The sequence below is a fragment of the Gadus macrocephalus genome, chromosome 10 (genome assembly GCF_031168955.1).
Source record: "Gadus macrocephalus chromosome 10, ASM3116895v1".
NCBI classification, from domain to species: domain Eukaryota; kingdom Metazoa; phylum Chordata; class Actinopteri; order Gadiformes; family Gadidae; genus Gadus; species Gadus macrocephalus.
The window spans coordinates 18,873,196-18,886,859 of NC_082391.1; the positions used below are offsets into that span (position 1 = coordinate 18,873,196).

At 49.3% G+C, this 13,664-nt stretch overlaps 2 protein-coding genes across 4 annotated transcripts in view; both read left to right on the top strand.

Annotated features, from left to right (window-relative positions):
• Nucleotides 1-680: 680 nt before the first annotated feature.
• Nucleotides 681-11,521, top strand: LOC132466364 (sodium/hydrogen exchanger 2-like). 3 transcript variants are annotated; one of them, XM_060063555.1, is made up of 13 exons: nucleotides 681-1,510; nucleotides 1,767-1,989; nucleotides 3,010-3,250; nucleotides 4,571-4,821; nucleotides 5,932-6,149; nucleotides 7,415-7,611; nucleotides 7,853-7,942; nucleotides 8,166-8,236; nucleotides 8,385-8,522; nucleotides 8,716-8,845; nucleotides 9,522-9,653; nucleotides 10,094-10,157; nucleotides 11,090-11,521. In XM_060063555.1, the coding sequence occupies exons 1-13, from the start codon at nucleotides 1,063-1,065 to the stop codon at nucleotides 11,293-11,295; spliced, it is 2,409 nt and encodes an 802-aa protein (XP_059919538.1). In that variant the 5' UTR covers nucleotides 681-1,062; the 3' UTR covers nucleotides 11,296-11,521. The 3 variants fall into 3 exon arrangements, with proteins under 3 accessions (XP_059919538.1, XP_059919539.1, XP_059919540.1); XM_060063556.1 differs by having other exon boundaries at nucleotides 1,782-1,989; XM_060063557.1 differs by having other exon boundaries at nucleotides 681-1,989.
• Nucleotides 11,522-11,864: 343 nt separating this feature from the next.
• Nucleotides 11,865-13,664, top strand: part of LOC132466403 (transmembrane protein 182-like) — a 4,786-nt gene continuing 2,986 nt past the window's right edge. The window contains 2 exon segments of the mRNA XM_060063646.1: nucleotides 11,865-12,315; nucleotides 13,582-13,664. The exon segment at nucleotides 13,582-13,664 is cut by the window's right edge and continues 29 nt beyond it. Coding sequence (XP_059919629.1) covers nucleotides 12,148-12,315; nucleotides 13,582-13,664 — 251 coding nt within the window. The 5' untranslated portion in view covers nucleotides 11,865-12,147.

Below are 13,664 nucleotides of genomic sequence, written 5' to 3' on the forward strand. Positions count from 1 at the left end.
GTTATAGTTTAAGTTAAACTGCTGCTGTAACCATCAAAAGTTAATAACATATAACAATAACACATTCAAGTTGTGAAATGTTTTAATATTTAATGATGATGCAATAATATGGGCTTTTCTGGTGATTCATCCAGCAATGCAATAGGAGTAGAATAAAGGTCATATCATTTAGGGTTGAAAAATCAGGGTACTAAAGTTTGAAATGGCTGATTCTGGGTTATTCTTAGGTATTGGTTTAGTGATAATTTATGAACGGATTTGATGTGGTAAAGTTTGAGCCATGTTCACATGACATTCTTTGTGATAGCCCTGTGCATGTTCGTATGTGTGTGTGCATGCATGCAATTGTGTGTGGATGTGTGTATTTGTGTGTGTGTATGCCTGTGCATGATTTATTTTGTGTGTGTGAGTGTTTTTGAATGGATGTTTGTGTGTGTGTGTGCGTGTGTGTGTGTGTGTGTGTGTGTGCATTTGTGTGTGTGTGCATGTCTTTGCATGATTTATTTTGTGTCTGTGTGTTTGCATGTGTGTGTGTGTGTGTGTGTGTGTGTGTGTGTGTGTGTGTGTGTGTGTGTGTGTGTGTGTGTGTGTGTGTGTGTGTGTGTGTGTGTGTGTGCGTGCGTGCGTGCATGTGTATATGTGTGTGTGTGTGTGTGTGTGTGTGTGTGTGTGTGTTGTGTTTTGTGTGTCTGGGATGTTTTTAGTCTTCTCTTGAGCTCATTATTGATGGTTGGTTATCACTGCTAGCTCAGGGATTCCTGTGCACATTAGTGGGCATGCTAGGTTGAATAGTGTGTGTGTGTGTTTGTTAGCTTTTGTGTTAGTGCATGTATATACAAGCATGCGTGTATGTGCGTATATGCATGCAGAGGAGTATGCGACTGTGTGTGTGTGTGTGTGTGTGTGTGTGTGTGTGTGTGTGTGTGTGTGTGTGTGGGGGTGTGTGTGTGCGTGAGAGATGCATACACTTTTAAGTATATATAGCATTAATCTATAAATGTGTTATGTCCATAGGTGTGTTTTTGTGTGTTTGCGTGTCCGTGCGTATGTATTTGCGCATGTATGTGTGCATTTGTGTGTGTGCATGTATGTGTGCGTTTGTGTATTTGTGTGTGTGTGTGTGTGTGTGTGTGTGTGTGTGTGTGTGTGTGTGTGTGTGTGTGTGTGTGTGTGTGTGTGTGTGTGTGTGTGTGTGTGTGTGTGAGTGTGCGACCCCTCTCCCATGCTCCTGGCCTCCCGTGTCATTCCAGCTATGGCTACAGGATGGCTGGACTGTGCACTCATGCTCTGCTGCTAGCTGCTTGCGCTCTTCCATGTTCAAGCTTGACACCCCCTGCCCAGGTCTCCCCACCACAGCAACAGCCCCTCAGCCTGGCCCTCAACAGCAGTGATGCCGGCCTGCTGCTGGATGTCCCTGTGGCTCTCAGGGTTTTCAGCGTGGACTACCACCATGTACAGGCGCCGTTTGAGATCGTGCTTTGGATCATGCTAGCTTCATTAGCCAAGTTGGGTAAGCCTGGATTCAGCATTCTTCCTCAGACCATACGCAAGAGAAAACAATAAAACCCTGAAAAGATACATACATTTTGTTTGGATGTTAGATGTTACCAATTATACCGATAGGCCTATTACTTGGATCGAAAGATGAAATCATTGATATTTGACAATAGCCTGAATAGTGAATGGTAAGGGAAAGACAACCGTTGCTGATGTGTTTCTGTGGAGCAGTTCACATAGGAGTAGCAGCCTGTGGCTAATCTTCTCAGGGTTCCACTGGTCAGGCCGGGTCCCTGCTGTCGTCCCGGAGAGCTGCCTGCTCATCATGGTGGGTCTGATGGTGGGCGGGGTCATCTATGGCGTTCGCCACTCGGCCCCGCCCACTCTCAGCGCGGACGCTTTCTTCCTCTTCCTGCTCCCGCCCATCGTGTTGGACGCCGGCTACTTCCTGCCCGGGCGGCTCTTCTTTGAGAACCTAGGTACCATCCTCTGGTATGTGCTAGCATGAAGCTAGGTAGCATCCTCTGGTGTGTGTGTTGGCTCCAAGCTATGGTAGTTGCTAGCTCCAATCTCGGTAGCATTTCCTGGTATATGCTAGCTAGAAGATAGGTAGGGTCTTCTAGTGTGTGTTAGTTCGCAGCTATGAGGCATCATCTGGTGTGTGCTAGCTAGAGCTAGGTTACATGGTATGCGTTAGCTAGAAGCTGGTACCATCGTCTGGTACGTGATAGCTGAAACCCAGGTATGTAGCATCCTCTGGTACGTGCTTCGGCCAAGCTAGATTCACATCATCTGGTATGTGCTAGCTAGAAGCTAGGTATTACCCTCTGGTACTTGTTAGCTCCAAGCTAGGTAGAATCCTCTGCTTGTGCTAGCTAGATGCTAGGTACCACCATATGCTATGCGTTGGCTAGAAGGGGGTCATCCCTATGTTCCCTGGGTCCTATGTCCCCCATGTCCTAAGTTCCCTAGGTCCTATGTTCCCCGGGTGCAAAGGGTTAGGGTTAGGTCAAGGGTTAACCCTAAACCTAACCCTAACCATAACCAATCGGAGGAGAGACATTCTAACCAATCACAGGCGAATCAGAGGCGAAAAAGGCGGTACTTGCCCCTACCATCCTACGAAAAAAAAGTTTGTTCACAGGGTCCTACGTTCCCCGGTCACATACAAAGCGGGGAACATAGGACCCGGGGAACATAGATACGCTTGAATCATCTAGTATGTGCTTGTTAGAATTTTGGTACCATCCTCTGGTAGGCCTAATGCTAGCCAGATGCTAGGTCACATCTTCTGTTAGCTCCAAGCTAGGTACCATTCTTTGGTATGTGCTAGCTAGAAGCTAGGTACCACCCTCTGGTATGTGTTAGCTCCAAGCTAGGTATAATTCTCTGCTTCTGCTAGCTAGAGGGGAGATACCACCATATGCCAAGTGTTGGCTAGAAGTTAGATAAATCCTCTGCTTGTGCTAGCTAGAAGCTAGGTACCATTCTATCTGTTTGCCTGTGTCCCAGGTATGCTGTGCTGGGGACCCTGTGGAACGTGATGGGCATCGGCCTGTCCCTGTACGGCGTGTGCCTGCTGGCCCCGGAGACTCTGGGGGACGTGTCCCTCCTGCACTGCCTGCTGTTCGGCTCCCTGATCGCGGCCGTCGACCCCGTGGCCGTGCTCTCCGTCTTCCAGGAGATCCACGTGAACGAGCAGCTCCACATCCTGGTGTTCGGCGAGTCCCTGCTCAACGACGCCGTCACTGTGGTGAGAGGGCGGTTAGTTATCAAACACTGAGGCCCCGTTCCATTACTCTCCCCTCACCGAGAACACTTGGTTTGAGTTCCCTCCACAGTAAAGTCCCCTCAAAGAGGGAAGTGAGAGTGACAATCTTTTCCAATGAAATGGAACACCACTATGATTAATATTATGCAAATTTGTGTAGCGAACGTGCTCCCCTACGGCACGCACCGCATTAAAGTGTCTAAACTACAGGAAGAAGCTTACTACTTTTTTCATTCACGTTAAAACTGTTTGAGAATCATGGAAAAATTTCCGCTTGCTGAGTTTGCAAGGTATCCTTGGTAATTCCTGATACTCCCTTAGCTGCAAGTGAGGTACCGAGATGGCTAGCTGCCAAGGGAGGATTTTAAGGGAAAATAGGCACTCCCTTGCTCCCTAAGTATTGGAACACCCTAAACGCGCAAATTCTAGAGCTACGGCTCAAATCTAGGGCCAGGGTGAGTAATGTTACCAAGGGATTACACATGTTATGATATCAGGCAGGGTATGATAAAGAAAGGGGTGTCGGGTCTCCCAACTCAAAGGTTCGATCCCCAATCTCCGTAGCCTACCTGTACGACTTCTTGAGTAAGATAACTCGGCCATATTTTGGTCATGGTGTTTTGCTCAGTGGTTATTTTATGTGGAAACCCATAAAATCTGATGACGAAAGTGAAGCACCATTGCTGGAATGACAATAATTATGAATTATTTATTATTGTCTTGAAATCATGTTCTCTCCCTGTCTCTCCTCCCCTCTCCTCTCTGCTATTCTCCACTTCTCCCCTCCTCTCCTCTCCTCTCCCCATCTCCCCGCTCCCCTCCTCTCCTCTCTGCCCCTCCCCTCTCCCCATCTCTGCCCCTCCCCTCCCCTCTCCCCACCTCTCCTCTCCTCTCCTCTCCTCTCCTCTCCTCTCCTCTCCTCTCCTCTCTTCTCTTCTCCTCTCTGCCCCATCCCCTCTCCTCTCCCTGGCTCTGCTCTCCTTCCCCTCCCCTCTCCTCTCCACTCCTCTCCTCTCCTCCCCCTCCTCTCCTCCCCCCTCCCTCCCCTCCTCCCCCCTCCCCTCCCTCCCCTCTCCTCTTCTCCCCTCCTCCCCTCTCCTCCCCCCTCCCCTCTCCTCCCCTCCTCTCCTCCCCTCTCCTCTCCTCTCCTCCCCTCTCCTTCCCCCTCCTCTCTCCTCTCCCCCCTCCTCCCCTCCTCTCCCCCCCCTCCTCTCTCCTCTCCTCCCCCTCCTCCCTCCCCTCCCCTCCCCTCTCCTCCCCTCTCCTCCCCTCCTCTCCTCTCCCCTCCTCGTCTCTTCCCAGGTTCTATATAAGCTCTTTGAATCCTTCCTGCGCATGCCCACCATCTCGGGCGTGGACGTCCTTCTGGGGGGCTGCCGGGTGGTGGTGGTGGGTCTGGGGGGCCTCTGCCTGGGCCTGTTCTTCGGCCTGCTGGCCGCGCTGACCTCCAGGTTCACGTCGCGGGCGCAGGTCATCGCGCCGCTCTTCGTCTTCCTCTACTCCTACCTGTCCTACCTCACCTCCGAAATGCTCCACCTCTCTGGGATCATGGCGTGAGTCTCTGGGGGAGGGGGGAGGGGGGGGGGGGGGGGGTGGTGGTGCGGGACAGTGTGGGGATCCTAAGGCCTAACAGTTAGACTTCTTTACAGGTGTCACTCCATTCATTCTACCATTCCACCAATCCACCATTTGCCATGGTACATTAAAGTAGACCAACAATTGGCGTAATGAGCGACACTTGAGTTTATCTTACGATAACACCTCTGGGTAGAGGGTCTGTTCAGTGACAGCTGGTGATCTTTATAAAGTGAAAACAACGTGTCGTCCAAGTCTATCTTCCATCTGTTTGGGCTTTCATCAGAAAATGGAGCGATGAAAGCCCAGTCCTTTGGCTGCGCAGGAGACGTAGAGACCCGCACCCTGTGTCTCCGCTCGCGATGCGCTGCAGAATTATATTAGAACTAATATCAACGCTGACCTCACCCCCCCCTTCCCTCCTCAGCCCCCCCCCCCCCCCCCCCCCTCCCCGCCCCTCAATTATTGTGCGCTCACCCACGCGTGCACAACAGCACAGACAACAGACCCATTGAATCGCATGGACACTCACAAACACATTGACATGCATGCACATTGACACACACGCACACACAATCACATGGACACACACAATGACACACACACACACACACACACACACACACACACACACACACACACACACACACACACACACACACACACACACACACACAGACGATCACATGGACACAAACAAACATAATGGACCCACAAACAAACACTTGATCACATAGACACACACTAACACATGGACACACACACACACACACACACACACACACACACACACACACACACACACACACACACAATCACATGGACACACACAATCACAGACGATCACATGGACACAAACAAACACATGGACACATACGCACTTGGTCTCATGGACATACACAAACACACACACACACACACACACACACACACACACACACACACACACACACACACACACACACACACACACACACACACACACACACACACACACACACAATCAAACGGACACACATAACTGCGTTGGCACCCTCTTGTGTCCGCTTTACGAACATGTTTTGTGTTCCCTTGCTGTCCCGGGGCAGCATTGTGACGTGCGCGGTCACCATGAAGCAGTACGTGGAGGCCAACGTGTCCCAGCGCAGCAACACCAGCATCCAGTACTTCCTCAAGATGTGGAGCAGCGTCAGCGAGACCCTCATCTTCATCTTCCTCGGGGTGTCCACCATCCAGGACGTGCACATGTGGGACTGGCCCTTCGTCTGCTCCACCCTGCTGCTCTGCCTGCTCTGGAGGGCGCTGGGTGAGGGCCCCCCGCCCACACGCACAGACACACACTCATTCAGAAACACACACCTGCACATCTACACACACACACACACACACACACACACACACACACACACACACACACACACACACACACACACACACACACACACACGCATGCCGAGACACACACACACACACACACACTCATTCAGAAACACACACATGAACACAGACACACACACAGAAACACACACACACACTCGCACACATGTACACAGTCATACACCCACCTACAGACACACACAGACACTCATACACACGCAGAGACACTCACACAGACATGTGTGCACACATGTACACAGACATACACACGCGCGCCAGCGCACACACACTCACACACACTCACACAGACACACATGTACAGAGACAGACACACGTGAACACAGACACACACCCACCCACATACAGACGCCCCTGCACTTGTTAAACCAGGAAGGAAACCCCTTATAAAAGCATGTAAAGAACACTCCAAGATGGGGGAACAGTTAAACATGCAATGTTGGGGGTAGGGGTGAGGAGGTATATTCACATATGCGCTGCAGGTCATTAAAGTGGGACTGCAACAAAAGATATCTTGATGAAAGAACGACAAAGGGGGCCAACTGCTAGGGTTATAAGGGAGCATTAACAGCTGCCCCAACAGCCTCAACGGTCACACTTACTACATGAGAAAGGAAGCTTCGAGCGGGCGAATGGTGAACTACCGCAATGACGGCTCAGACGAAGAAGAATTGAAAAATCCTACAATGAGCTTATGATATGTCACGATGCTTCAAAATACCTCCACATTCCCGTACTATGTATTAGTACTACAACGTATTTGAGCAATCGCGTGTTGGTAATCAGTAAAGAGAGGAGAATGTTATATTAGTAGGGAGGCCAAATGCAACCTCTGCACCCACCGCCCCCCCCTCCTCCCTCTCCTCTCTTCACCCCCCTCCCAACCCACCTCATCCTCTCCCCTCCTAGCCACTGTCTCACCCCTCCTCTCTCCCTATCTCACCCCCTTCCTCTCCCCTGCCGCTCCTCCCTTCTCAACCGCCTCACCCCTCCTTTACCCCCCTCACCCTGCCCCTCTCCCCTTCCTCACTCCTGCCTCCCCCCACCCTCAACCCTACCCCTCCCTCACCTTTCCCTCACCCCTACCGCCCCTCTCTCCCCCCTCCTCATCCCGATCTCCTCTCTCTCCCCCCCCCCCCCCCCCCCCCCCCCCCCTCCTCCTCCTCCTCCCCCAAGGGGTCCTGCTCCTGACGGCGGTGGTCAACAAGCTGCGCAGGAACGCCGTGACCTTTAGGGATCAGTTCATCATCGCCTACGGTGGCCTGCGAGGCGCGATATGCTTCTCCCTCGTCTTCCTCATCGACGACTTCCCGAAGAAGAGGCTCTTCATCACCACCACCATCGTGGTCATCCTCTTCACAGTCTTTGTTCAGGTGAGAAGCAGCTTTTTAAAAATAAAATGAAAAAAAACCGTTTCTTGCAGGGGACTTTTATTGTGGTAGAGTGTTCTTTGAGTTTTCATCTGTGAACAATTCCGGTTGAAGGAAGTGATTTTAACTGATGACTTAAAACGTTGATTAAGCAGATTAAGAACGTTTCCTTAAAAAAAATCATGGCGAGGACTTTTACTTTGTGAGCTCACCCCAAGTTCCACCTCTGGTTGTCTGGTCTCAGGGGATGACCATCAAGCCTCTGGTGGAGCTGCTGGAGGTGAAGAAGCGAAAGAGAGCTCTGCCCACCGTGAGCGAGGAGATCCACAGCAGGGTGAGAGGGGCAGAAGCTGGACTTGGTATTCCTCAAAGCATATTTCCCCCATAAATGTTGTTCTGATATAGTCAGGCAATAGTCGTAGACAAAACAAATATTTTACATGGAAATGCAATTTATACATATTCTACTGAAAGAATTTTTAACTAGATATGGAACAGCATACCTGAGATGTATTTGATACTATGTAACAAGTGGATGTTTATTGTGTGTTTTCTAGATCCTTGACCACCTGCTGGCCGGGATAGAGGATGTGGTCGGCTATTGGGGACAGCACTACTGGAAAGACAAGTTGGTTTAACTTTATTATAGTTTTCTTATATTCACCACTAGATGGCAGCCAACACCACAATTTAGTCTCGTTTCAAAGTGCGACTTGCATCAGTGTAGTAACGGGCGACCGTATACTAAGTGTATTTTGTGTGTGTTTGAATGTGAGGTTTGAGCAGTTTAACAAGAAGTATCTGCGACGTTTCCTGATCCGCGAGGAACGCCAGGAATGCTCCAGCATCCTCCGAGTTTACGAGGAACTGGAGAGACGAGAGCAGAGGGGAGAAGAGGAGACGCCGATAACACAGTAAGACAGACAAAACAAACCGAAACAACAACAACAACAAAGCAACTGCAGTTTATTTGATTGAACAATTCCCCAATGTTCATCCACACAATTTAAACTCCCACACAAATGCAAATAAATGATTGTATTCTGAGTGTGAAATAAATAACCACCAACTGATTGACAATGGATTTGATCCATTCCCCCCTATCAGAGTGGAGCATTGCTCCCAGGACAGAACCCTCATCCTGGAGTCCCGCCCTCACAGCAGGCCCCTCCTCCCGGAGGAGATGGACAGCATCAGACGCATTCTCTCCAGGAACCTGCACAACTTCAACAACAAGGTCAGGCCAAAGCTGTCTCTGCTGAAGGCCATCACTCCATTCAACAATGTTTTATTATCAATCCCTTTTTAATATATTCCGGCGTGCATACTCTGATGTACCATCACTACAGATTAGATGTGCAAGTCTGTCTCTCCGATGCAATATAAAAAAGATGCAACATGCAGAAATATGTTATATCGTATCAGTATGCTATCTTCCTTGACCCCATATGCATTTCAGGAGAGCCCATGTGGAGGAAACACTGTCCTAATGTCTAGGGCTTGCACATCAGAATACGTCGTGTTGTTGGCGGTACTCGAGAGCCACATTGGGAGAATCAAGAGTTGAAGAACTGTTCAATTCAAAATCAATGTTTAACTTAAGCTAACGAAAACCTGGTTTAGCCACGTCTCGCATGAGAAACACAGGGGCAGTCTCAAACACAACAATGCCTCTCCAAAACGCCAAATAACTTCCCAATGAATTACTCAACAATGACAAAAAGAACACAACTGACAACATAATACCTTACATTCAAATGCTCCTATGCTCCAAGAATTCTGGCAACCATTGCAATCGGACATAGTCCCGCGCAAGTACTATGTACTGTTTTTAATGACGCTCACAATAAACTGAGCTCCACTTTGCCCGTTACTCTCCCCCCCCCCCTCCCCCCCCCCCCCCCCCCTCACAGCAAACCCCGGCCTACAGCCGCCACACTCTTCACCAAGAGTCGTCCACCGACCGGGTCCGGAAGCCCTTACACAGGCGCCAGAGTCTGGCGGAAAGCAGCTCCTACCCCTCCTCAGCCCAGCACGGCCCCCAGGTACGTGCACACACATAGACACACTCTCACACAAGCACACACACACACACACGGGCGGGGCACGTATGTAGCGTTAACGTAGCAGGTAGGCAATGCAGTGACGGCAGATCATAACGTCATAGCATGCTTACATGCACGTACACTCATGCACAAACACACACACAAAGGCGAAGAGAGGCGGACATGCGCACACATGCAAGCATGCACGCACACACATGCAAACACACACTTGTGCACACGTACACACACTCGCACACTTGTGCACACTTACTCACACGCACGCACGCACGCACGCACGCATGCACGCACGCACACACACACACACTTGTGAACACTTAACCAGTAACCACACACAAACACACAGACAGCAATGCTAGCAATGCAGGGTCCCTGAGGGTTTCACCAAGACGTTGAGTGTTGTGTTGTTATTCTGGTTACAGGGGGAACGTCTGGAGCTCAGTGGATCCCAACGGAAACGGACGGGCCTCAGCCGCTCTCACACAGGTACCACTGCTGCACTGGACAGGGCGCCATATGGCAGAAAACTGTTTATTTGAAGGTTTAAAGCGAAGGGAAATTATGCATATTGTTTACGTGAAATAAAGCATTTCCAAGTAAATCACAGTAAGATATAGCCTTGTCGGTTGTCAGGGGGTTTGAACCCCGGTTGGAATGTTCTGGGTTCCGAACTTAATTTACTCAGTAGGGCTGCTCGATTATGGAAAAAATCTGTGCACGATTATTTTTCGTCAACATTGAAATCAATTATTCATATGATTACTTTTGAATTTGAAACAGGATGTATTTATTCAGCATGTCTCTCCCAAAAAACACTTTGTAACTGAGAACTTTGAAATTTTGCATCCAAAAAATACACAAAATGGTCAAATAGAAAAGGTTCAAATCCAAAATAATGTACATATATCCAGCTGCACTTTCTATAAAACTTTTAATAAAAAATAAATAATAATAATTAAAAAGAAATAGTTTCAACTCGATTATATTAGTTTTGTCATCGTTTGACGCTAAAATCGAAATCGCGATCAAAATCCGATTAATCGCCCAGCCCTAGTACTCAGTATGAGGTCATCCAGGAGTATGATGGCCAACACTGACACGCTCTTCAATGGAATCTAAAGAACTCCCTATTACTGACTAAACTATAAGTCCCTTTGAATAATAGGTTGAGATGTTAGCGACGGTTCCAACGTTATATTTTGTAATATTATTCGTGGTTGGAATGCTATGCACGTCTGCAGTGACTTGTCTGTTTTAAGAGGAAATAAGCTTGCAATATGTTCTAGTCCGGTTCTGTTTCCTGTAGTCCTTTTAAGTTATTTTACGAAATCTTGAATTTTTTGTCATAAGTCCAGGAAACTTTTATTTTGCGCTTGGAATCATAAAACCCTACAGAACCTCTTCTTCCTCCCTGGCAGTGTGCTCCACAAGCCCCAGGCCGGGGCCTCTGGACAGCCCAGACCCAGACCCCGCTGGTCAGCCGCAGAGAGAGGGCCAGGGCCCAGCAGCCGGTGTGGACCCCGCGCCGCCCCCCCCCCAGACCCCTTCAGAGCACCAGGAGCCCCTCAGGAGGCCCCCGAAGAAACAGCTCAGCTTTGCTTTTGAGAACGAGAAGCAGGCATAAAGACCGACCTGAACAAAAAAGCCTAAAGATGTTTAAGAAGTGTAAAGGACACAGCTTTCATGTGTATAAAAGTAGCGCCCATGAATAGCTAAATTGCTAAAGCTAGTTATCATAATTTACCTTTCTTTCACGGAGTGTCAGAGTGCGTGCCTGTCCTGATGATTATGTTGTTTACACTGTGGTTTATACAGTATAGCATCCAATAAAGATGAGGACATGGATGGTCTTCAGAGTACTTGGTGTCGTTTTGTTTTAAATGTGTGGCGGCCTATAATAACGCCCTGGCTGTTAGCTTCCTGTGGCTAGCTCCTCAGCCACTCCAGGTATGCAGGAGATGACCTCTGGTGACCTCCCGTTAGCATTGCTGGTCTAATATAATCCTGAAGTTCAGGCCAGAAAGTTGCACCCAGTGTAGAAATGCCTGACATAAATACACGCAGAACTCTCTCTCATACAAACACACTCACATACACAACCGCACACACACCCGATATTTGTGGGGACATACCATTGACCCATTGGGAGTAGGTCATTGCAATAGTTAGACTCAATCGACTCATTGGACTTTAATGCCATTGGCATACCAGGACAGTCTTACCGCTCCCAGAATAGCCGGTTCCCCCCAGTGTCTCTGACATTCCCAGTGAAGCCCTGCTTACCCTACTGTCAATATGCCCCCAGTCTCAGGGAGGGGCTGGGAGAATGTGTTGTGGTTTTTGCATGACGACTGGACCTCCAGATCAGCTGGACCTGACTGAGGTGGGGTTCAAAGTGCTGGGAGGTGACAGCAGACACAGTCAGGAGTCAGTGAAGAGGTTTGTGGAAGTAGAATAGGGTTCTGGCTGTGGAGCTATGAGGGTGGGGGCAGCAGCGCTCGCTGCTGGGCTGTGCGGGGGCCTGGGGACGTTGTGTTTCCTGCTGGCCTTCGGCACGGATTACTGGCTGCTGGCGAGTGACAACTGCGGACCGTACGCATGGCAGATGCGACCCGGAGGCGGAGCGGTGGGCAACGGTACCGAGGTAGGGACACGCTAAAGAGTGCGTTAACCGTGTGGGAAACAACATGCATACCACCGCGCAAGCAGTGTGATGCCACGTTTAGTTAACGTCGCATCGGTCCTTCGCGTGCAGCCAGTGTGTTTACATCAGGTTCGAGCAGCGTAGGATCGCATTCAGGAAAATCCTGTCCCGTTACAATATTACTATATCACTGTCCCTCGCAGACGTCAAGTAATACAACACGCAAAGCAATACACACGCTACTAATGAGGAACACTACGGCACGGCAGTGTGAAGACTGATATCCAAACAGATGTCCGCAAGGGGCAGCGACAATACATCTCAACGCACCAACTAATCAATTAATACCTTCACGTTAAAAAGACTGAGCCTTTCCAGTACTGCGAACACCAGGGCACCACAGAAACCGCCGTGGAGGGAAATGATGAAAACAGCCCCCCTATATACATAATTCAGGACCATCAATCATACGTTGACAAGCAAGTGAAGAACATCATTCATCTGGGGCCTTCAGAAGTCTCAGAAAGTAGAAAAAACTTGCAGTCCAGCAAACCTCTAATGAGAACCATGTTTTGATGCTGGCAGGTCCTGGCACCACAGAAACTAGAGAACCGCAGGCCAGCTCGCGCATACACGGCCGTCCACTAACCAGAGCCAGGTGATGGATTCCTGCTACCATGGCACTGTTGGACAAGAAGGGCCTCTTTTCTTTTCGACTTGTTGTTGGACGTTGTCGAAGGGAATATTTGCTCCCTCCCTGTGTGTCTGTTGAGGGATCGCGGTGGGTGATCTCGTTGAAAGAGGGGGGGAATATAGATCACAGCGTACAAGCCACTGGCTGTTGTCTGCACCCAGGCTCGCTCGCTTGAACACACGAGCAAGCATACAACTCATAAGGAACACGTGTCCCCATTTGCATCAAATGGTCATCCTGCCCGCCAAGGGGAAGAATATGTCTAGTTTTACCAACTCCATCTGTCGCAAACTTCGATTTATTTTATTTGATCAAGTCTCTCAGCACACTCTCCCGAAACACAACACACCAAACATGAAGACATTGGAATCGCAACCAACAATGAAAACTACCAAAATATGTGTGATCAACGCCACAACAGTAAAAGGTTCAAATAGTATTTTTGGGAGGCTAAGGTAGTAAATCATAAGATACCACATGGTTGAAGAAGATAAAAGTGCGGAAAAAAATTAATAGAAGGGAATTTTTCCAAAGCCCTGTATCTATGTGTGTCTCTCTGTGCGCCCTGATAGGAAGTGGCGGCCGTGACGCCTTCCTCTCTGATCCTTCACCACGAGGGCTTCTTCTGGCGCTGCGTGTTCCACGCAGAACCCGG

What these genes read in the sequence shown, in the direction of transcription:
- LOC132466364 (XM_060063555.1), top strand. Translation starts at nt 1,063, where the DNA reads ATGTGTGCATTTGTGTGTGTGCATGTATGTGTGCGTTTGTGTATTTGT. An exon ending in AGCTTCATTAGCCAAGTTGG is followed by an intron (nt 1,511 to 1,766) that starts GTAAGCCTGGAT and finishes TAATCTTCTCAG; the next exon opens with GGTTCCACTGGTCAGGCCGG. An exon ending in CCTCAGCCGCTCTCACACAG is followed by an intron (nt 10,158 to 11,089) that starts GTACCACTGCTG and finishes CCTCCCTGGCAG; the next exon opens with TGTGCTCCACAAGCCCCAGG.